Source organism: Mustela nigripes, chromosome 1, assembly GCF_022355385.1.
Source record: "Mustela nigripes isolate SB6536 chromosome 1, MUSNIG.SB6536, whole genome shotgun sequence".
Classification (NCBI taxonomy): domain Eukaryota; kingdom Metazoa; phylum Chordata; class Mammalia; order Carnivora; family Mustelidae; genus Mustela; species Mustela nigripes.
Window position 1 is genome coordinate 121,088,293 of NC_081557.1, and position 24,780 is coordinate 121,113,072.

Sequence of the window (24,780 nt, forward strand, 5' to 3'; positions counted from 1 at the left end):
TATGCCAGAGGCATTTGGGGAAGACAGCCCTGAGGTCAGTCACATCTGGAGCACCTTCACTTGACCAGCATGTGATTTTTGTTTTCATGACTATAAAGGACAACTATGGAACGGAGGGCTGACTCGGGGCCGGGGTATAGGTGGGAAGGCAAGGCTCGATGGCTGTGCAGGTAAGAAGGCTGCGGGAGATGTGTGTGAGCAAGCCTCCTAGCCTCAGGTGCAGCCTAAGGCAGGCCCCAAGGCATTCATCATATATTAGTACACGATTACATGCAGGAGTACACGAATTAGGATTCAGCCCTCAGTGCTGCATCAGAATCCAAATCTGAATGTCTGCATGATTCCTGCCGAGCAGCCTGACTCCCGCCTGGGTTTACAATGGGGAACTCACTACCTTCCAAGCTTAGTTCACATTTGCCTGTCTCTGTTAAAAAAAATGGTTCTGTGCCTTCCCTCCTTTACGGTACTGCAGAGGGGTCAGGAGCCAGGAACTCTGGAACCACACTGCCGGGGACCCAAGGTCGGTCTCCTCCCTTTCCTGGTTGTGTGATCTCCTGAGCTGCTTAACCTCAAGTGCCTCGGGTTCCTCGTTCAGAATATGAGGGTCCTAGTCATACTTATCTCATAGGGTTGTTAGGTGATCAAGTGTACTCATGTGAAAAGCACATCGTAAGTCCTCGGGAAATGCCAGTTATGGCTGTCTCTATGATTTCTTGTCCCCCTTGTGAAAGTATTAACGTCGAGGAATAATGAAAGCACGTTAAAAGGAAATATGCCAGGCAGAGAGATAAATGAACTGTTTGCATAAACATGAATTAGGAGAGTCACACTCAAGGAAGAATTGTTCCCTGTTGAGGACAGCAAACATCTGGAAGGAATTAAAGGGGGGAAGAGGGTGGGTGGTGGGGGTGTGGGGCGAGAACACGCTGTGACCGTTGGAAGGAGATAATTCATTCTGGGGTGGGTAAGTGAGCCCCCCAAAAAAGGGAGGCTGCTCTAGGCTTATGCAGCATGATTTGATGCCCAGAGACTATTTACCCCTCCAAGTAATTTCTGTTCTGATTAGCCTGGGTACCTAAAATATCAAAACCATTCCTTTGAGCTGATGCATTACCTTGAAAAGGCCACTTCTCTTCTCAAATGCAAATATATTAACATAAAAAATAACAAGGTACTGTTTGATATCTGTGCAATTAACAATACGAGGATGGGGGTACTCGGCTGCAGTGATTTTCTATCTGCTTGTTTCAACAGGCACCCCAGAACATCTATGACGGACACATGAATAGATGTAACTTTGGGGGGAAGTGATTTGGCTGGAGTTCTTTAGAATCACAAAAATGTTTATACCCTTTGATCTACTAATTTAACTTCTGGGAATTTATCGTCAGGAACATTTTCAAAACAAGGAGAGACATTTCTCCATTTATTGTCCATGACTGGAAAAAATATTCGATGGTAAGAGAATGGGTAAATTTCAACACATCCCCTTGATGGACTCTATGGGGGCAGCCACCCAAATTATAATTACAAAAGAGAGAGAATGACGGGAACATGTTTGTGAAATAATCATACTAGGAAAAAAAGAAAAACAACTCCGAAATCAAATTGTGAAGAATGGGGATGCCTATGGGTGGAGCCAGAAAAAGAACACCAATGTGCTTTGTTGGAGGCTGTGGGATTGTGGAGGAATTATCTTCTTTCTTTTATTTGGGTGTATGTTAACACCGGTTGTGCAATGAACAATAAAAAAAGACCCAAATGGGGGCGCCTGGGTGGCTCAGTGGGTTAAAGCCTCTGCTTTTGGCTCAGGTCATGATCCCAGGGTCCTGGGATTGAGCCCCGCATCGGGCTCTCTGCTCTCCTGCTCGGTGGGGAGCCTGCTTCCTCCTCTCTCTCTGCCTGCCTCTCTGCCTACTTGTGATCTCTCTCTGTCGAATAAATAAATAAAATCTTTAAAAAAAAAAAAAAAGACCCAAATGAACTCTCAGGGCAGGGGTAGCCCACTGTCAATCACTACCACATGGACAACTGTCAGCCCAGTTTCCTGGACAGAGAGAGGGGGGGCCCAGAGCTGGCAGGTTCGGGGGAAGGGGCTGCTGGGCAAGGCCAGGACCATCCGAAGGCACAGAGCATCTGTCAGGCATGGGCACCACCTACGAATGGAAGGAGGGAGCAGGGAGCCAACAGAGAGGGGGACTAAAGGAGATTGTCTACTTCATGGTGTAGGCAGGCCTGGAACTTAAAGCAAGTAGGTTGCCCTGTTCCCCTTAGTCACTCACAAATCCCATGTTTCGAACCAGAATTTGCAAAGCCCAGAGTGTTCTTTATTGCAGCTGATAAGCTGTAGTGTCTCTTTGAACTCCAGGGGCATCACAGGCAGGGACTGTAACTAAATTATCGGCCTTTCTGTTTTCCAGCCACCCTGTCTCTAACACTTGCCAACCAATCTGGGTCAAATACTGGACAAACACACTGGTTTTAAAATCAAATCCTGGCCTGTGAGGATTTCTTCGGCAGACAGTTCCTGTGGTTACTTAGGTGGTGACTGGGTCATGGGTTCATTTCCCCAGACCCTCTGCTTTTATCGACAATGCTTCAGTTCTACGCTTCCAGAACATGGAGCAGTGGTGGGAACCGTTGGACCAGGAGGCAGAAAGCATGCCATTAGGCAGTTCACTTACATTGTCTTGGCCTCTGTGTTTTCACTGGAAATCGGGGGAAATTTTCACCAAAGACTGCATAGACCCCAATCCAATGGCCAAGGTCTGAAAAGCGCAGACAGATGAAGCTCAACAGGGCCCAGTTTTGGCCACATGACATGTGTCATGCCCAGAATGAAGGAGATGATCCTTCTGCCATACTTTGCCCAGTGTGTCCACATCTTGGAAAACCACAGTTAGATCAGGCACTGCCTCTAAGGGGATATGGACACCCTGAAGTGCAGGCAGAGGAGGGCGGCCAGGATGTATGGAGGTTCAGAACCTAATCAGGAGAGAACAGATGAAGGAAATGCAGATTTTCAACCAAAATTTTTGAAATTCTGAAGACCTGTCTTATGGAAAAATATTTCACTATGTCTATGTGACCCCCCAAAGGGCAGGGTTAGTGGATAGAAACTACAGGAAGGCAGATTTCCAGTCTGAAGAGAATGCAGAACATTCTAACAGTTAGAAGCGATTGAAGACAGGCGGTATAAGCAGATTGTAAAGATTGGGGATGCATGTGGATGGAGCAAGAAAAGTAGGTGCCAAGTGAGTGACCACTTGGCATGTGGTTTTCTTGGAGATTAAAGTTCCAGGGAAGGGAGAAGCTGAGATGAGGACTTCGAGGCCCCACCTAGCACTTTGGGCTTCTGGATCTAATCTGAAATGACTTAGCTTCTCCAGAAACATGGGGGCAGCCGGTCCTCGTGTAGCTCAAGCACCCGCACAACTATCTACTCCCTTTCCTGCCTGAGGTTCTGGAAGAGAGCTATCCTATCTCGATTTCTCAGTGTTTGAGAGGAGACACCAGGTTTCAATTAGTAAGAGGCACATCTCTCCCCTCAGTATTGTAAAATAGCTGCTTATCACCAAGAAGAGGAAACCTCTGGAGAGGAAAGGGTGAAAAGTCACTGAGATGGGTTCTTTGCTTCAGCGGGGAAATAGATGATGTAGAAAAAGGATTGGAGGGGGCAGAGAAGAGAGGGGATGAATAAAAAAGCATCTTTACCTGTACAGAGGGGCCCTCGCCCCGGCAAGGGGGGTGGTGAGGGGGTGAGGGGGTGGGATCCTGAACCCAGGATACCGGGAAGTACAGTGTTGCCCAGAACCGGGCTGAGTCCGCTGCTGGCATGGCTCCTTCAATCTGGAAGTCTTCTGGAGCCGACTTTGTAGGGAAGCACCCTGGTTCTGAAGCAAGCAAGCCCTGCGGGGTAGAATCCTGGCTCCATGACTTACTTGCTGTGTGCTACCTTGGGTGACTTTAACAGCTCTTGCCCTGAAGGGGGATAAGAATAGCATCTGCCTCCTAACATTGAGAGGCTAACACTCAGTATCTTAGGACTAGACACCTGAAACTGCTGATATCCAGTCCTGTTCTGCATATAGAAATGACAATAGCACAGGGACTGACCTCAGGCATAACGACGGGGAGCTGAGTACAACTAGTGCGCCCCCTAGAGTGATCTCGGCTCTTTTGGAAACGCCAAAGCCCAGGTCACACCCCAGACCAATTCAATCACCGAATTTGTGAGCGGGACACCTCACCAGGTGAGTCTAATGGGCAGACAAGTTTGGGGATCGGTTAAGAGTCCCCCTCTGCTTTCCCTTCATCTGTCATTTCTTGATTACCTACTGCATGCCAGGCCAGCCTCTTGGGACCCGGGACCCTCCCCAGCAGAGCTGACCTCTCCCCTTCCCCTCTGCAGTGTCCAGGCCCCGGAGCTCCCCGGACGACCTGAAGGCGCTGACTCGGAACGTGAACCGGCTGAATGAGAGCTTCCGGGACTTGCAGCTGCGGCTGCTGCAGGCGCCGCTGCAGGCGGACCTGACGGAGCAGGTGTGGAAAGCCCAGGACGCGCTGCAGAACCAGTCGGACTCGCTGCTGGCGCTGGTGGGCGCGGTGCAGCGGCTGGAGGGCGCGCTCTGGGGGCTGCAGGCGCAGGCGGCCCAGACGGAGCAGGCGGTGGCCGTGCTTCGGGACCGCACAGGCCAGCAGAGCGACGCGGCGCAGCTGGAGCTGTACCAGCTGCAGGTGGAGAGCAACCGCAGCCAGCTGCTGCTGCGGCGCCACGCCGGCCTGCTCGACGGGCTGGCGCGCAGGGTGGGCGTCCTGGGCGAGGAGCTGGCCGACGTGGGCGGCGCGCTGCGAGGCCTCAACCACAGCCTGACCTACGACGTGGCCCTGCACGCCACACGGCTGCAGGACCTGCATGTGCTGGTGAGCAACGCCAGCGAGGACACCCGCCGCCTGCGGCTGGTGCACAGGGGCATGGAGCTGCAGCTCAAGCAGGAGCTGGCCCTGCTCAACACCGTCACCGAGGACCTGCGCCTCAAGGACTGGGAGCACTCCATCGCGCTGAGGAACATCTCCCTCGCCAAAGGTACCGCCTGGCAAACTCGAGCCTGCAGTGTCCCTGCCTGGGCCCTGCCTATTGGTACCTTCTTCCTGCCTGCCCCTCCCCAAGGGCCCTGGAGTGCCCCCTCAACACCTCCCGGATCCACTTGCCATCAGGAGTGGATGCTCCATCTAGTAAATCCTGCCCTACAGGACCCTGGAAATTTTCTATCCAAATGACCAGTGCCCCTTTCCCAGCCTGTGTGGGTCTCTCCCCTGGCCAACCCTAACCTCCCTTCCACCTCCAGGAGAATACCCTCAGTGTCCACCCACCACCCCCCTCCACCCATAATGGCCAAGGGTGGCTAATGGGGGACCAGGTCGTCAAGAGCTTGGCTGTGCTATGGGGAGCCTCCAAATGTTTCTGGCTGCAGAAAAGCAGGGGTCAGGCTGCAGGTGCAGGTGGGGAGCAGGGAGGCGCTCCTTCAGGGTCATGGTGTTCCAATGCATAAAGCACCCAGGAATTGGAGAATTCCCAAATTTGAACTTGGCCTTCCTGGACAAGTTATGAAGTATGTTCATCGAGACAGAAGAAAATATTTTATTTAACAATTTGTTAGCTTCATTTATAACTCTTAAATATGATGGCGGAAATGTGCAGGCCTCCACTGGTATTCTTGCTTCAGGCCTACAGACTCGAGAACCAGCTTCCCTCTTTTCCAGGCCTATCTGGTCCCCTACCCTCCTCTCCCCCGTACCTTCCTGCTGCTATCTGCCCTGCGCATCAGAGGCACCTTTCGTGAGATGCACGTTTCCCACTTCGTGCCCCTGGTCAGAACTCCACCATGACCCCCCCAGGTTCTGCCAGATTCAATAAATATTCCTTAGCTTGATAGTAGGCAATAATGATATCACAGCAAACACCAACTGTGACAGGTACGGCGCCTTGTATGAACCATGCCTTGTATGATGCCTTTTCGTTTTACATTCTCATTGAAGTATAGTTGACACACAGTGTTACATTAATTTCAGGTGTACAGCATGGTGATTAGATAATTCTGGATGCCTTATGCTATGTTCACCACGAGTGTAGCTACCGCCATATAATGTCTTTTATTTATTTATTTATTTATTTATTTTTAAATATTTTATTTATTTATTTGATAGAAAGAGATCACAAGTAGGCAGAGAGAGAGGGAAGAAGCAGGGTCCCCGCCGAGCAGAGAGCCCGATGCGGAGCTTGATCCCAGGACCCTGAGATCATGACCTGAGCCGAAGGCAGAGGCTTTAACCCACTAAGCCACCCAGGCGCCCCCATATAATTTCTTTTAAAAACAACGGTGAGTGTACTAATTTGTGAAGCTGCTCATAGCCTCATGCCAGGAGGTGACGGAGCCAGGATGTGGACCCAGGCTTTTCTGATCCCAGAGCTGGTGTGCTCTCTATCGCACACCTGACCCCAGCCTGACTTCCCTGCCTTCTCCTCTGATCTACCAAAGTTTGCAAAAGGAACAGTGTGTAGGAGCAGGTTGAGCAATGCCCATGAGTAAAGTGACCTTGGTGTCCAGGGAGTAGTAGGAGCTAGGGCAGGTCCATCTCATTTGGGCCAGGCTGGAATACGGACCTGGCCTTGCCAGAGTCTTCCCGTTTTTCGTAAGAAACCAGAAATATGGAATGTTCTAGAAATTGTTCACTTGTCTAATTCTGTGGGTCGTATGGTCCATAAACAGCCAATTTCCACCCCCCTCCCCCATGGGAAGCCTCTGGTCCAGTGGGACACATTTTGTCACCGCTCTAGAGACACAGCCTGTCCTTCCCACAGCCTTAACTTCACTCCAGCTCTTCCTCCTACTGCAGCGCCTCCTTCCTCTTCCTCTTCCTCATCCTCATCCAGATCCCACTGATCCTTCAGATCTCACTCAAACCCACCTCCCGCAACCCTGCCGGCCCCTCTAGCTCACTGAAGCCTCCCTCCTCTGAGCTTCTCCGTGTATTAGAGCGGAAAGTAGGAATGATGGGGTCTCCCATTCGCGTAGTTCTTTCCAGCCTACAGAGAGCTTTAGGGTACATTATTTTGTTTTAAGGTGGGTCCCCACGACCGAATATGAGGTTGGTTGAAGGCGGGCTTTGTTATTGAGGGCAGGGTAGGATTCCTGCAAAAAAACAACTGAGGCTCCTGGAGGAAATGCCTGATTTACACAAGGCCACACAGCTGGTAATGATCTGACCCAGGACTTTTTGTTTTCAAACAGTTTTAATGAGGTATAATTTACATGCTGCGGGGTTCACCCATTGAAGTGTATAATTCAATGATCAGGCCAGGATGTTGAACCCACTGGCCAGTGCTTACCACACTACACTCTACCCTGACCCACCCCCCGGGTTCCCCCTGCTTCCTCCAGTGCCCGACAGCACAGTAATTGGGACCCCGTAAATGTTGGTGAAGAAACTGTTAGATCTTGAACCTGGACAGTGAGAGCACTGGTTTTCTTGTCTTGGGATGCTCAGGAATCAAAGGAGGACAGGAGATAGAATTTGTTCTTCTAGATCCCCACCACTGGGATTTTAGTTTTTCCCACCTTCTCTCTTCCTCTGCCTCCTCGCCCACAGCAGTCTGTCAGGTAGTTACTAATAATAGCGATGGTACCAAATTATGACCCACTCTGAGCCAGACGTTAATTCTTTAAATTGCTGTTAAAAACTACAGATCCTCACATCCTGTAGAACGGTATTCCTGTTCCCATTTTATAGATGAGAAACTTGGATAACTTTCCCACGGTTTCTTACCCAATTGGCAAGTGGCAAAGTCAAGGTCTGAATGTGAGCCTTTCTGGTTTGGAATCCATGTTCTTGTCACTGACCATCCTGCTTCCTGTGGTAGGAAGTTGCCAGCTCTGAGCAGTAAAGGGAGAAGAGAGCATGGTCCCTTGGACTCCATTTGGGGGTCCTTAGGGGTAGTCCCCTCCCCGCCCCTTCCTTCCTCTTGCAGTCAGCAGACATCACCATGCCTCCTGAGGGTGCCTCCTCCTGGGCCTCTCTGAGCATCTCACAGCTTGTCTGCTTCTATAATTTGCAAGGGCCCTCTCCTTGGCTTGGACTGAAGCAGCCCTGGGCATCCATTCACGAAGGTTCTTCCAGTGGGATCGTCCAAGTGGTCTTTCTTTGTTTCTTAAACTAAGATTCGCACTCCATTCCCTGGAACTGGAAGTTTCACCTCAGTCCTGCCCACGCCTGCCTTCCAGTCCTCGAGCTTTGCCTTCTCGGCGGACTGCGGGACTTTGGGGATGAATGCCCCCTAGTGCCTCTGGCTCCCAGGATCACCACTACATCAGCACCTCCCTTTCCCACCTCCTCCCTCTCTCATGGTTGTCAGGGGCCCAACTGGTATGATTCCCAGGGATTCTTTTTGACATACCTTATGTAATTACCATTCAGCTTTTATGAGACAGAATTCTACCCTGGCTTTTGGATAAGGGATGTGTTACCCGCTAAACTTCTAGGCATTTCCATACTGCTCTCTGGAATGGCCTTTCTGCCCTGACTTTGTTCAGTTCCTCTCTTAGTCATTAAATACACACACACACACACACACACACACACACACACACACACTCACATTCACATACACAAACACACACTCATACTCTTCCACTTTCTGCCCTTGACTGCAGAATCCACAAATACTCAACTATGTGTATTTGTTAAACATGGCCTTATTTGTATTATTCTGGGATTTGACCTCAAATGGCTTCATTCTCTCACTTTGTTATACAGTTTTCTATGAATTTTGTCTCTGGCTTGTCTTTTGTGGACTCTCACAGCAGTGCTTTCTGTTTTCTGCTTTGGATTTTCAGTATTAATTATGTCTGTTGAAATCTATCTGTGGTTGGAAAGAAGCAGAGAACTCAGATGATCAGAGTGTAAAGACATCCAGGGTAGGGGGTAGATAACCAGAGAGGGGAGGCCTCCCAGAGTGGGGAGATAACCAGAGAGTGGGGGGGCGGGCATAGCAGGAGGGAGGAAATATCCAGAGTGGGGGACATAGCAAGAGGGGGGAGATGACCAGGAAAGGGAGACATCCAGGAGAGGGGAGATAACCATAGTGGGGAGGCTTCCAGGAGGGGGGAAATAACCAGAGAAGGGAGGCATCCAGGAGGAGGAAAGTGTGAGCCAGGCAGGAAGGCTGGACTTCCCACCATATTCAGATGGCCTGTTTGCTAGATGGACGGTTACAGAATCACAGAGCCTTACAGTAGTAACAGGCTCTGCAATCAGCTAGTCCATTCCTCTTGTTTTACAGCTGAGGACTTGAGGCCCAGAGAGGGGGACATGACTTGTCCAAGTCAAATCCCAAGCCGGTAGTCCAGCTGGGACTCGAAAATCCATCTCTCAGTTCATGAAAACAAGCTGTTGGCAGGGCAGATTTATGGGTGAGCTGCTTTTTCAAGAAAGCACACCGTGCAGTGGAGAGCACAGCAGTGTTTGTAAAGGGCTGACGTGATAGAGGGAGGCCTTGGGTCCTGGGCTCCAACTCTAGCCTCTAGCGTGCAGGGACGTGTTGGAGGGATCAAAGATCTCTGTGAACCGGGCCGTTTGTAAAGAGCGTTTCTGCCCCACCGAGGCCTGGGAAGCATGGGCTGGGCAGCAGCTCCCTGGGCTGGATGGGAGGACTCTGTCTTGTTGCCTTCTGCATCAGCCTCTCTGCTGGGAAGGGAGTGGAGAGCCTGGCCTGAAAGCAAACAGTGGCCTCAGCTTCAGGCTGTGAGGTCCGAGGAGAGCTGGCCCCGCAGCGTGGGCTGAAGTGGGGAGCAGCCCCTGTGGGTCTGGGCCGAGTGGCCCCCAGGCTGGGCAACGCTGCTGTCGGGCACTGCCCCCACACAGTGAAGGAAAGGGGAGAGCGTGCAAAACCCTAGAGGCGAAGCTGACAGCCCAGGGCCCAGTGACGTCAAGTGGGGAAGGAGAGTAATTAACTGAGGGACTCCACCTTGGTCAGCCGCGCTGGGATTAGCGTGTGTGGTGCAGTGGGCAGTGTCTGTATTATGATCTTGGTCTCGGTTCTGCTGGCTTCAGGCCCACTTCATCAGCTGTCCCTGTCCTGTTTCCAGCCCCGGCATGTCCCCCACCCCATCGCTCATGCCAGGATCCGGGAAGGGAGAATGGATTGCTTCTCCCTCCCTGTTGGCTGGGCCCCAGAAGAAGCCAGTGCTCAGTCACATACGCTTCATTCTGTTCAGGAGAAGTTTCCAGCTGGTGTAGCCCAGGGGCAGCCCTCTCAGGGGACAGAGCTATACTGGGGGCAGTGAGGGAGAAGTTTCCAGCTGGTGTAGCCCAGGGGCAGCCCTCTCAGGGGACAGAGCTGTACTGGGGGCAGTGAGGGAGGATGGGGGCGGACAGGACTGGGCTGGTGGGTGGGCTCTGGGAGGGCACTCTGGGCACAGGGCCGGAGGGTTCTCTCCATCCTCCTCCACCTCCTGCACCTCCTCCTCCTCCTTCCCCTCCTCCTCCTCCTCTTCCTCCTTCCCATCCCCCATGTAGGAGGTGGACCAACAGAGAAGTAGGCCCCGCTCCTCCCTGTCCCAGACAACCTCCATGCTCTGGCCTACTCGAGTGATAGAAGAAATGAGCAAGTCAGAGTGTCAAGAGTCAAGAGCTTAAAAAACTCTGCTGGGTACCATTAGGACCGCTGATACCATAACAGCTTCTATGACTGCCCAGAACTCCTTAGTGGACTCTCTGTGGTGAGTGAGGCAGAGGGCCTGAACCCCTTGGAGACCACGGAGCAGGATGAGGGGTGGGTCCCCGGAAGTGGGCCCAGGGTGGCCTACCCAGGTTCAGGGGTGTTCCCTTGAGAAGTTTGTCTACAGTCATGTTTGAGGGGCCTTCCAGTTCTCAGATTTGGGGGCTCTGCCCAGGGGCCCTAAAAGATCAGAACGGGTATGTATTGGAGGTGAACGTCAGGCCCAAGGGGGATGGGGCTTTTGGAATAGAAAAGATTTGGTGGATGTCTGGGGACACGTGAGAATGTTTTTGTGGAGGTGAAAGGAAGCTTGTGTCCAGAGCATCAGACTGAGTGTGCAGAAGGGGTCGGGTGGGGAATCTGCAGGGGTCTCCGATAGAGGGGCTATGACCCCTTGGGCTATGAGGGAGCCCAGAGACGGTGAGTTCACTAGCTTCTGACTGGATTCAGGGGTTTTAGTGAGACCGCAAGCAAGGAGGTCTTTAAAAAGGCTGGGAGCAAGACCCGGAGGAGTGTGGTAGCCGAGAGGAAGGAGGTGGGGGCATGACATGGGAATGACCCCGATGGTGAGCCTTGGTGAGCAAGGGGGTGTGGGGAGCATAGAAAAGGGAGGAGTCAAAACAGGTTCAAGCTTTTTGGCCTGGAAAGGAAAAAAAAAAAAAAAAGATTTTTGGCCTGGATTCCCAGGAAAATGATAAGAAGTCAGACCCCAGGTGTGTGTTACCCACAGGCAGGAGTGATTCAAGAAGACCTTGGTCATTGGGGCCACCGGCAGCCTGGCCTCATGAAGCTCACACGGGCCATGGTTTAGGCCCTTCAGAGTCTGCGGGGCTGGTTCCATCTAAGGGTATGACTTAGAAATCAGCAGCCACCTCTGCTGTTCACTCCATTCCCTCCCAGTTCATCTCCTGTACAGGCCCTCAGGAACCACTCATCCGTGTCTTAAAAACTATACCCACGTCATGTAGGATGTTTCCAGACCCGCATCTCCTTGAAAGAGCCAGCTAAGCTTGGCAAGGCGATTTCAGGGGCAGCCCAAGATGACCATACATGGTCGTCTTGGGATAGTTCTGATGAAGCGTTAGGAAAGGGGGTAGGGGTACAGATGGTTAGCATGGCCTTGCCACTCAAAAGTTACCGAACCCCTTTATATCCAGCATGTCATGTAATCCACTGACTCCTCAAATGTCTGGGAAGGAGTTTTAACTTAGATTTTATAGAACCAGGACCTGAACCCAAGACACTTCATATTCATACTCAACACCTACCTTCTGAAGGATCTCCACCACCCTGAGGCCCCATCCCCAGGGCCATTCCCTGGGCAGAGCATTACTCCTGGGAAGATCATACATTGAATCATGCCTACAGGAGAACGAATAGAATACTAGTGCTCAGTGCATTGCCTCCTTGACCCACTTGATTCTGGAAGCACTGAGTTCCACCGAGGACTGTGACAAGGAGGGGAGTGTACTGGGCACTGGGAGAAGGACGTCCTTCCCAGGGACAGCAGTGGAGTGCAGACATCCGGGCAGCCCACTGATCTGATAGAGATTGCTGGAAAAGGGGTGGGAAGCTCATCTGCTCCTTCCACTATGCCTTTCCTTTGCCGTGTAATCTGAGATGTGTTCTAAGCCAGTTCTGTGCCTAAACACTGTCGCCTGAAAACTGGGATTGCTATAGCCAGGCTCACTTTGCTTTTCTTCATAGAGAGAGGAAGATGGCCCCAGAACCTGGTCCCCTTTAAATGATTTGTATGTGTAACACATGCATTTTTAAGTTGTTGATTGCTTTTTTCCCGTGTGTGTGCCATTGAATCATTAAAGAGCTGTCAACTTGGGTTAGGGTCTGAAGACAGTGCCAACTTTTGGAACGTATCAGTACATCTTGATCTTGGCCGCCTGATTGTTTTGTATGTATTAACACCCTCTGATCTCATTCATTCATCAAATATTTATTGTGCAATCTGTCGCTGCTATGCTGTGAGTGTACATGTTTTGGTTTCCTAGGGCTGCCGTAACAAAGGACCACAAACTGGGTGGCTTAAAACAACAGAAATTGATTCTTTCACCATGCTGAAGGCTGGAAGTCTGAACTCAAGGTGTCCACGGGGTCATGTTCCCTCTGTGAGCTGCAGGACACAATTCTTCTGGGCCTCTTCCTAACTTCTGATGGTCGCTGATAATCCTTGGCATTCCTTGGCTTATAGACATGCAGCCTCCCTTGTCACGTAGCATTCTTCCTGGGTGTCTGTTTGTGCTTTATCTTCTTCTAAGAAGCCCTGCCATTGGTTTAGGACCCTCTCTGCACTGGGTTAGGACCCACCCTGCTCTAGGATCACCCCCCTCTTAACGAGTTACATCTGCAAATGACCCAATTTCTAAATACGGTCACATTCTGAGGTTTCAAGTGGACATGAATTTTGAAGGGATGCTCTTCAACTCAGTACAATACAGTTTTGGCATTTTCCTTGGTCTTTTTCTGTCACAAGGCAGCAGGAGTGGGGAGCTTGGTGTCTGGATCTTCACAGCTGGGACAGGGATGTCTGGGCTGGAGCTGGCAATGTTGTTAGGAAACAGAGAACACATACAGTTATGAGTGGAGGACAAGGCAGGGCGAGATAAGTGCACAAGATTGACCTGGTGGGCAGCAGGCTTGGGGGGGTGGGAAGGTCTAACTGTGTTTTGGGAACGGGGAGCTATCTCCTATGACAAGTGAGGGAACAGGGCTGGGGCCAGAGAGACCGGAGTTGGAACCTGTGCTCCTTTTCTCATTACCTAGTTGTGTGGCCTCAGACAAGTAACTTCAACACTCAGCCTCGTTGTGGGGACTGGATCCAGTCACATAGGCTGGAATCCCTGCCACAGTGGCGCCTGGCCCTGGAAGAAAGCCCCGCTCAGGAACGGTTAGACCTGCTTCCTCCCCTCAGGTGTTCAAGCCAGAAATCTGAACCTGATCCTGTTCTTCTCCCCCCGCCTTCACCTATGTTTAGCCAACGTCTGTCTGTTCTGCCTCCACACAGCTGCTCATATCCCTCCGGAACACCACTTCCCTAATTCAGAGTTCCACTGCCTCCCACCCGGATGCAGCCTCTTCGTGGCCTCCCTGCGTCTGTGTTCCCTCCCATCCTGAGCCGTTTTCCAACATGGCGGCCTGAACCATCTTCTTCCTGCACAGATCAGATCACACTCTTGTTTCTCCCATGTCCCGCTATGGCTTCTGGTGCCCTCAGGGTCAAGTCTAACACTTGAGCCAGACCTCCAAGACCTCCCACTTGTTCACCCTTCTCATCCTGTCATGTGCTCCCAGCTTCTAATCCCACAGTGGCTCACATGTCTCTTTCTTCAAGCTCTTGTAGGGATTGTTCCCTCTGCCCAGAGCTCTCCCTTTCATTCTGTCTCAGTCAGTCCAGGCTGCTCTAACTAAATACCACGGTCCGGGCAGCTCAAACTGCAGAACTTTATGTCTCCCAGCTCTGGGGGCTGGAAGTCTTGAGATCCGGGTGCCTGAATGGTTGGGTTCTGAGGAGAGCCCTCTTTTTGGCTTATAGGTGGCTGCTTTCTTGCTGTGTCCTCATATGGCACAGGGAGAGGGAGAGGGAGAAAGAGCATTCATTCCAAGCATGATAAGGGAGGGAAGGAAGGAGCAAGAGTACTGTCTTGTGTCTCTTATTGGGTCGCTATCCTCATGACCTCATCTAAACCCGATCACTTCCGAGGGGCCACCTCCAAACACCATCACATTGAGGATTAGGGCCTCAGCATGTGCATTTGTTGGGGTGGGGGTAGATCAGAGATATGCAGTCCTCCCTTTACTAAGCCACCTTCTGTTACTTCTTGAGATTTCATTTTAGATAACACTTCTTCCAGGAAGCTTTCCCTGATTCCCCCTGCACTCATATAAGACCAGGCTAGGTGGAGCCCTGTGTGTTCCCAAAGCATAATGTTGACCCTTCTTCTCTTGAAGAGGGAGTTTTTGTTTCTTCTACAGGTGTCCTGTTCCAGAAAGCTACCTTCTAACTTTGGTGCCATTTGTATCCCTTTCAGGACCACCGGGCCCCAAAGGTGATCCGGGAGAGGAAGGGAAGGAAGGCGAGCCTGGGATCCCTGGATTACCTGGACTTCGAGGTGACTGGGAAGCCCCAGGAGGAAGCTGCACATACGAAGAAGGGGAGGGTGCCCCCATTCCATACCTGGCCCTCTACTTTCTTGTTGACATTGGTGATAGGGTTCCCTGGGAGAGTGCTCATTCAACCTACCTTCAAATGCCCTGGTCTGTCAAGAGATTGATGGGTTGTAGGTATGACAATAGGATGGAGCAAATCCTTCTTCATAGGAAGTACCAGGATCTGAAGAAAAGGGGTGCACGAGAGGCTCACAGTTCCCTGAAGCCACTTCCCACCACAAGAGTCAGGGTTCACATGACCAAGGCCTTCAGAAGCATTGGAGAGTGTTCTGCAAGTGTGTTGTTTCCTGCAGTGTTTCCCAAGTCACCAGACCCTGGATGTTCCCTCCTGCTTGCTGATTCTGCCCAGATCAATGAACACGCGAGTGACAGCTCTGAAGGTCCAGGGGCTGGCAGGGAGGGTGGCTCCTGGCCTTCTGGAAAGAGGGCGTTCTTCTTTGACTCATTGTGTCAGAAGTTCCTGTCCTGTGACTGTCGGACTTGGCATCCCAGTCTGTTCACTTCTGAGCCTCTGCTGTGAGCAGCATTTTTCTAGAAGAGTGCAAAGCCTTCTAAATGATGCAAGAAAAGGGGAAGTTTATTTGGGGAAAGATGTCTGTTTATGTCAGGAATTGTATCTCTTAACTATCCTCTTCCTAAATCTTGAAGAGGTTGCAAACCAGAGAAGGGGCAGAAGATAGTAGAAGGAGAGCCTGTGACCTGGCCTCTACCCCTGGCTCCCCTCCAGGAGAACTCCCCAAATTTAGAACCAAGGATGCCTAGACACTCACAGGGCTGTGGAATCTCCTTTTCTGCCTTATTGAATTATATGATGGGGAGCTCGGGTATATCTCATTCTAGATACAAGGTGGCTGGACTCCAAACAGGTACCTTGCATTAGGCAGGAGAAAAGAAACCAATCAGCCCTTCTGCGAGGTCCCACCATCCTCTAGGGCCATGCATCCTCTTCCAGACATTTGATGTTAGCTCTGGAGAAATAATTACTGGAAGACAGGTTTTTCCAAGTCACGGAAAAAGACCAGAGAAAGCCAAGTTCACATTCAAAGCAGGAAAGAACAAGTAATCAGTTAATTAAGAGTTCTCTGCTTTACAGAGATAACTGTGAGTTTAGGTCAGGTCTCTGGGGGCGCAGGGCTCTCACTGGGTGAAAGCATTTGTTGTTTCTGGCTCTCCATGGTGAAAGGCAGGCAGTGGCCACAGGGCCTCGTGGCCAGGAGCCCCAGGGCCTGATCTGCCAGCAGGTCATCCATCCCATTTACTGGCCTTGCTGACTTTCTCCCTCCTCCTCAGCCTACGGTCCCCTTTGCTATATTTCTCTGGATGTATAGCAGGGAAGGGATCTTCATGGTTTTTCTCTTAAGGAGGATGGGGTGCTGTCTCATCTTCCTCCTACCCTAAATGCCAGTAAGTCTTTTTCATCCAGCATGAGGTGAAGCTGACTGACCACAGGCTTTCAGTTCAGGAAGGCCAGGGCTCAGATCCTGCCCCTGATACTCTCTGCTGTGTGACCCTGGGCAGGATACTTAACCTCTCTGGGCCTCAGTTTCCTCCTTTGTCATATAGGTGAAATAATACCTCAGTTTATGGTGAGGATAAAATGAGATACTTTATGAGAAGACTCCAGAACAGTGTCTGACACATAGAAAGTACTCAAGAAAAAAAAGTTTGCTGATTTTAAATCTCCAGCATAGCTAGAGGTAGAGGGACATCTCCCAAATGGATAGAGCACCACTGCTACCACTCACAATAGAATTGGACCTTTCAGGGCGTGGCATGGAGAGGTCCAGCCTAACTAGATAAAAGGTGCCAGTTGCGAAGGCTTGTGCTGACCGTTAGGACAATTGCTTTGGCAGCATCTTTAAGTTAACTGAAAGGAATCAGGAAGGAAAAGCTGCAGCAGGATGTCTGGTTGAGGCAGACTGCTGGGCCAGATCATGACCTACAAAGACCCTTCCACTTCTGAGTCTGATGCTCTACAACTTGTCCTCTGTCTTCCCAGGTCTGCCAGGGGAGAGAGGCACCCCAGGACTGCCAGGCCCCAAGGGCGATGATGGGAAGATGGGAGCCACAGGACCCATGGGCATACGTGGGTTCAAAGGTAATAACAAATCCCCAAGTCCCCATGTAGCCTTGTTCGCCACTAGCCCTCTGGGCACCTGTGTGGACACTGGAGTGAATGGCCAGGATCTGCCTTTTGGCTCTGCCACTGACCAGCTAGCTCAGTGACCTTGGGCAAGTCACTTAGCCTTGTTAAACCTTCGTTTCTTTGTCCCGAACCCAGAAATCCTCACGATACCATACTTCTCAGGGCTGTCATGAGGATGACATGGGTCATGTTTGTGTGAAGACCTTTTGTCCGCTTTCCAGTGCAACAGAAATGCAAGCCAATGTCCCTGGGGGTTGCAGATCAGTGGTGTAGCCAGAGGAAGCCAAGCTGGGAGACTAGGCTCACAGGAGAAATGGGGGTCAGCAGACCCAGGATACCCACCTCCTTCCTCGTATCCCCAGATTCCCAACAGTCTGTCCCATGCTTTTGACTCCCCCAGTATTTGAAACTTTAATTCAGTTCTCAGATGTGCATTGCCGATAGTGTTCCTACTGAATTGGTTTTCTTCCTGAAGGCAGTCACCTCGTTCATTGTTAGGGGGCATCCACAGTATTAGTCAGTGCCTGGTTTTCCACATTCTCTTCAAGAACTTGAAGACTTCTACCATAATTGCATGGCAAGATGAGGAAATTGGGTGCTGGTTCCCCCGTGTTGATCTCCTCCCTTGTGAAGATGAAAACGAAGAAAGAGTACTATTCATCATTCTCACCCCGTGTCTAGGAGGGTCTCTGCATCTTGGATCACTGAGAACTTTTAGGCTTCTTTCTAGTGATTAAACAGGCTGAGGTTTTCCTCCCTTTTACAGAGGACATTTAAAAAAAAATTATTTTAAAATAGACTACAAAAGTAGTACATGCTTGTTAAAAAAATGTGACAATACAGAAGTATGTAAAGTATAAACTAAAAAGGGAGTCCTCTCCCTGAGTCCCTTATGCTATGACTCTTTAGAGTAACTACTGTAAACACTTTGGGTAACACCCTGCCAGATCTTTTTCTAAGCATATTCATATTTACGTATATGATTACCTTGGGGTGCTTTGTTTTGTTCTGTTTTCAAATCTTGGATCACATAGGCATCCTTCCCCAGAACTTGCTGGCTGGCTTCTTGCACCAGACCATATGCCACAGGATTTTGACTTGCAGATATCTTTCTGGAAGTACTTGGAATAGAATTCCCTGGTCATTTTAGTTAGTGTTCCCTCAAGAGATGTCAGGACTTTCTACTTCTTTGGAACGTAAGATGCTAGCTGGAAAAAGAGCTCTGTCCTTTCAACCACATCCTGAGAAGGAAACTCTACAGTGTGCCCTGAAGCTCTCTCCCATGTTTCCCAGATTCCCCCAGCCCCCACGGTAAATCTGCCTGATGTATAACCTCTGTCTTCCCAAAGTAACTGAAGACCTTTCCCCATCTTTTCCTCCTGTGCTTGTTACAGCAAACTTGGCCATGTAACTCTAAAACCTTGACTACTTACTAGAAATAGCTTTGCCCTATCTTGTTCCCATTGAATACCACGACTCTAGCCTGTGCTGGTAGACTCTGCTCTTCCACACTTTAATTAAGAGGGAACGAAATTTCTCAGGTGAACCCCCTGACCTCCTTCTGGGGTGACCAAAGCATGCAGCATAATAGACTCAAGCTCTTATCTTTCCTTCCCTGCCAGGCCCTCCAGGGCTGGGGGCTCCTGGTGAGAATTTCTCAGGTCTTGGGTCTTGGGTTAATTCATCTCTTGCACATAATATTTTATCCATGGTCAGGATTTATTTCCACTCTAATGTCAATTTTCCTCCTCTGTGTCAGGTGACCGAGGCCCAAAAGGAGAGAAAGGAGACAAAGGGGACAGAGCAGGAGATGCTGGTAAGGACATTCTACTGGGGTTACTGGATTCTGGGGCAGCTGGCATCCAAGCAGCCCCAAACGTTTGGGAGATGGGAGGTTGGAACCATGGGCCAGGGCTCCGGTGTCAGGAGCTCCCTACCCCCACCCCCAGTTTCAAGGCTCTGCTGGCCCAGTAAGAGACAGCTATACTTCAGGGGACACAATCCACGCTTCCAGGCATGGTATAAACCCAGTGGTTATATGGAATGATCTGGAGGCAGGCTGCCTGTGCTCCCCCCTGCCTGCCTCACGAGATAGCTAAATAATCTCTGCACCTCAGTTTCCTCATCTATAGAATGGGGATAAGAAGAATCCTTACTTCATAGGATCATTGTGAGAATTAAATGAGTTAATTCACATAAAGTGCTTATTACAATGCCTAGACTGTGGTTAGGACTCAGGATGTGTTGAATATTATTATTCTGTGTGATACCCAGAAATTAGTTCAGACATGCTGACTTCCCTGGTGCTTACATGGGGAAAGGTGCAGAGGCAAAGCAGAATCCCTTTTGTTCTCCTCCTTTGCCATGCACTGAGCAATGATGTTGGCGATCTCATAGTTGGGCAGAGCACCGAGTCTAGAAATGGCGGGCTTTCTGATGAGGGTTCTCCCTCACATGTTGACAAGGGAGGCCAGCCTATCTCGTTATGACACTCTTCTCTAGGGTTTCTTCCTCCTACTCCCCTCCTGCAAAAAGGGCTACATATATAACCTCAGAGATATTATCAGAGAAGAATGAGTCTCCTAGCCAAGTTTTAACAAAATACCAGCATATGGAATTTGCTGGACTCTGGAATGCTGCCATTCCTGGTGAAGCCATGAGCAAATGATCTTCTTCTGGGGCATCTGTGCTCCAGTCCTGGCTCTTTAGGAAGACCGGGCTTGGGGAAAGAGCACCTGCACCCAGGTTCCGCTGTGACACTCAGGGACCGATGCCACTGCACATTCATACACCGGACCCAGACCAAGCGTTTCCCAAAGGCTGGTCTTTAGTTATAGGAGTAAAATGACACTTCCATCCCAGTCATGCAGGACCAGGAAGGAGACCTCTCTCCTAAGTAGCACCTTTTTCCAAGATCTCTTGAAACTTGAACTTGCCTCCTACTTCCTCTGGCCTTCTCTTTCCCAGGGTAGTGATTCAGGATCAGACAGGAGAGGTGCCTGGGTGGCTCAGTCATGTGATCTGGGTAGCTGAGTCACGTGCCTTCGGCTCAGGTTGTGATCTGAGATTGAGACCTGAGTGGGTCTCCCTGCTCAGCGGGGAGTCTGCTTCTCCCTCTCCTCCTCCTCCACCTCTACCCCACTTGTGATCTCTCTCCCAAATAAATAAGTAAAATCTTAAAAAAAAAAAAAAGGATCAAACAGGAAAAATGTACAAAATAAATAAAATCTTAAAAAAAAAAGGATCAAACAGGAAAAATGCACGTGACAGCACTTTGTCACTCTGAAGCGGTGGCCATACCTGAGGACAAGCTATGCCTAGGCTTCCTGGGCTCACTACATCCACCTTACCTTAGATGCTAGAATCCACAGAATAATTCAGGCGGTGCAGCCTTTCTAGTCCTTAGCCCCTTTCTAGGGCAGCCACGGGTTTAAGTGGGAGTGTCCTGGCTTGATGAGGAGACCTGATGGACTTTGCTAGGAGCCAAAAGGAGAGTTTTGAAGACAAAAGAAGGGAGTCTGGCTGTGATCTAGGACATCTGCGACAGATCCGATTCACACTTATCTAATGGACTGGGCACTGTACTTTGTCTTTGGGGTGCTGCCTTCTGCTCTGTGTGGTGCCTGCTGAGGGGAGGCTGCCAGTATAGCTGAGGAGGACTGTGGCATTTAGCTCTGTGAAATAAGAAATTCCTGATGGGAGGGGCAGGCAGGGAGGAACTGTGGAAAGATGACCTTTGAGAGGGAGATCAGCAATGCTCCCTGCATAGCAGGGGGTTCTTGTCAGGAACTCTTTGGCAACTTGAGAGGAGAGAGGAGGTCTCTGCTAGCCTGGGAAGAGGTGCTGGTTGCCAGTCCCCATTAATCCAAAAAAGACTCTTTCATTACTATTTACTTCGCTTCTCTGGGCCAGGCTGGCTGGGCTCTGCGATGGGATTGGGCTGTGGGGCTGAGGGCTCAGTGTGGGGAGCTGAGCCACAGCGGTGTGGGGCTCTCACAGGCGTGGGTGGGGAGCAGGGGGGAAAGGCGTCGTGTCCACTTGGCCCTGGAGTCTCTGGACCGCACCACAAGAGGCTGATGTCAGCTCAGGACAGCCCGTCCCCAGGGAATGACAGTGTTCTTTCCTGCCCTGAAGAGGCTACGCCCTCCCTGGAGCCCAGAGCTCAGATGGTGGCCTTGACGCAAAGCTCTAAGCTTTTCATGGCAGTCTCCTGACAGGACCCAAAAATATCTCCATGGGTGATGGACCTGGAAAGGGAGCTGGCTCAGCAGAGACGCTTCACAGATGGGAAGCTTTACACAGGGTGCAGAGGAACATGGGAGTCACATAGGATGCATAGGACGTAAGTGGTGGGCCAGCCAGCCAGCCTCTGCTTCCAGAGGCTTTCAGTGGAAAGCAAACTCTCCCAAAGCAGGAGCTGAGGCAGAACAGAAAAGCCAAGCCTCTGGCTTCTCCAATTCTGGAATGAAATCTTAGGACCCCATCTTGAAGAGTCAGCCCCTAGTGAGTCCCTTACCTGGAGATACGGATTTAAGGAAACCTTTGACTTAATTAGGGACTGCCCCACACGAGGGGTGAGAGTGTTGCTTTCCCATGGCCTCCACCCTATGGCCTGCTTCTGACCACACCAAACCCAGACTCTGGGTTTGGTTTTTAAGGATCTCCAGCCCAATAGGCGTTAACTGGATCCCTGAGACCCAGGAGGAGGAAGCCAAGGATCATCTTTCAGGAAAGTGTGGAAATTCTGATGAGCACTGAGTACCCGCTTCTGGGAGGTTCTGTCATTCCCAGAGCCCAGGGCAGCCCCACCATATGATCTAACAGGAGGGAGAAAGGATGCAGCCCCAGAGCTCTGGCCTCCTCCACAAAGGAACACGGTGGAGGAAGAACCTTCCTCAGGTAACCCGGCCTGGGGAAGCTTTACCAAACACCTCCCACCTTTAGCAGTAAAAACCTAAAGTTCCAGCAGGTGGGGATATTACTACATAAAGGGATTGATGAGGGACCCAAGTTACACACCCCACAGGTCAGAATCCGAAACTGGGGGCTTTCCTTTGACGAGGGCGTTACAGAGGATTTCTTGGGACCGTGTTTTGAGTCAATATTAAAATATTTTTCAGAATAGGATCTTGCAATTGTTTACCTATGCTTTGATCTGGAGTCATATGATTCTAGAGCCAAATGGGGTTTCAGGCCGACTCCTCTCCTGTTCCAGAGCGCCCCCCCCCAACTTCCCTACCCCCTGTTCATTGAACAGGGACCATGAACGGAGAGCTGGAGAGAATCCCCACATTCCATGGCCAGGTCATGGTTCAGACTGAGTCTAGAATCCAGATCTCCTGATTTCTGCTTTATAAGAGGTCAAGTTTTCTTTTCTTTTCTTTTCTTTTTTTTTAAGGTAAGGCTGATATCAGTCATTCGGTTAGATGTTTGGCTTTTGGGAATTTGGCCAGGAAAAAAAAAGTTACATATACATATCTCAAGACAGAAAGACATTTGTTTTATTCTCATATATGGTCCATTTACAGGAAAAATAAATAATATTTTTGCAGCTCAGGGGCGGGTTAAGGATCCAGTTTTGTTTAAGTCTCACAGCATGAATTTAAAGCAGGATATAAGTTCCAATTGTTTGAAAACTTTTCCTCAATTTGGTTTCCCGTGGAAAAAAAATATGCAGAATGACCCGGGGTAAATTCTAAGTCAGTGCTTGCTGATAGTTCTCAGTGGCATCTCAGAAAACCTGAAAAATATTTAACACGCTGTAACGTGTTTTCAGTATTTAGAGAAGTAAGTTTGCAGGGTGGGGAAGAGCCGTGAGCCCCCTGTTGTGTAGTGTAAGCTCAAAAGAAATTAACTGGGAGGTGATTTCTGGGCAATTTTTTCCACAGCTGCTGAAATATTTCCGTCTCTGTGTTAGAATAAGGAATGCAAAGAGTCCTTCAGAGTGCATGAACTCCCTTCTTCCCATGCCTGCACTTACACTTAGCTGCCCCAGGGTGCCCGGGGAATCCGTTTGGCACCTGAAGTTAGCATTCTTGTTGGCCAGTAGAGACGGAGCTTCTAGACCTTTTCTATGCAAATACATTTCTTTATTAACGTAACTGCGTACATATCTGTAATTTCTTATACAACGTTAACACCACAGCAACAACACACTCTAAAAGTAAACCGCATTTCTAAGAAAAATTAACCACTCACATAATACTACTCTCAGCCATGTAACTCAAACGGAGAGGAGTCAAGTTTCTGTGCACAATATTTCCCTAACTTTTCACAGTACTATTCAGGAGACATGGCTCTGTCCGCTTTCGAGGGAGGGGGAGGCTAATGGTAGGGAAGAAGGAAGCTGCCCAAGGTCACCAGAGTTCATAAAGGATAGAGCCAGCTTCTAAGTCAGGCCTGTCAGACCTTGAGCCCACTCTCCATCCTTTGCTGCCTCCTGGGACTACCTTTTATTCTCTTTGGCCTTTGACAGCTTGGAGTCTTCGTGGGCCACTGTCTATTTTCAGTGGGTTTGATATGCAAGTGCTAATTCTCACTTCGAAGCTCTTCTTTCCTGTCTCATAGTTTGCTTACTTTCACCACACCTTGACCACCTGTGGCTCCACAATAGGCCAGAGCCCAGTTTTCACACCGGGGGTTCTGCATCTACCAGCAAAGCCCTGCCCTGGCCTGCTTCCCCTGTTCCCTCGGACTGGGTCACCCGAGCCCACGGGCCTGCCTGATGTAACATCCACGGCTGCACCGGCACACAGCAGGCTCTGTTCCCTCACACACCCGTTCAGGTCGCATAACCCTTCCTTCCTTCTCTTTATCCTCACACAGCGTGGGTGGGACAGATGCATGTGTGGAGATGGGGACAAGTTTGTGTGTGTGGAGATAGTCAAGTGTCTCCTCCCCTAAGTTTATGTCTAGTGACTGAAAATACATAGGGACACAGGGTCTACTTGGAAAAGGTGTCCCACGGCAAACCCTGCTTTCAGTCCAGGCTGAGGCAGAATGGGAGGCGCCAGAGAGCCAGAAATGAGCAACCAGGACCTGTCTGTATGGATGAGAGAATAGGATAGAAACTGAGCAGGAATGACAGAGACAGCAAAGGCCAGAAGCCCGTGGGTCAGAAATGGGCTGGTGTGGAACAGGCTATGGAAGGGACAAGAAGTGAGACAGATCGACCTCCCTCACTTCCATCATAAAGAAAAGACAGAAACGTGACAAGAAGGAAACATTTAGGGAGGAGAGCATTGCTTTATTCTCTTCTTTGGCAAACTGGTACTGAGGAACTGGCTGGCCGCTGGGGAACCAAAGAGGAGTCAGGTCTGGCCTCATCTTGAGGAGCTCACTGTCTAGCACGTGAGAAAGACTCACAAACACACGATCACAGTGGCTTGTGGTGAGGACTATCGTAGATGTTATATATGGAGGTGAATCCTGCCTGTTCCTATGGGAATCACTTGATAAGGTGTCTTTGACAAAATGGCATCCAACAGGTGGGTGTGGAAGGCCCAGGTATTCCAGGTAAAGAGAACCATGCATGAAACAGGAGAGCATTGCCCAATAACCCAAATAGTTTGGTGAGATGAGATTTATGGCCTGAGAGGTATATGGGGGTGAGTGGTCAGGAGTTTAGGGTTGACCTCTGGGCATTGGGAAGCCAGAATGGGAGAATGGGTGTAAG

General features: G+C 50.2%; 1 protein-coding gene across 2 annotated transcripts in view; it reads left to right on the forward strand.

Annotated features, from left to right (window-relative positions):
• The window catches only part of SCARA5 (scavenger receptor class A member 5), a 119,485-nt gene that overhangs the window by 66,827 nt on the left and 27,878 nt on the right, over positions 1–24,780 (forward strand). For both annotated transcript variants that reach the window (XM_059393496.1, XM_059393505.1), the window contains exons 4-7: positions 4,412–5,086; positions 14,821–14,901; positions 16,959–17,057; positions 18,865–18,921. In XM_059393496.1, coding sequence (XP_059249479.1) covers positions 4,412–5,086; positions 14,821–14,901; positions 16,959–17,057; positions 18,865–18,921 — 912 coding nt within the window. The remainder of the gene's footprint in view (positions 1–4,411; positions 5,087–14,820; positions 14,902–16,958; positions 17,058–18,864; positions 18,922–24,780) is intronic.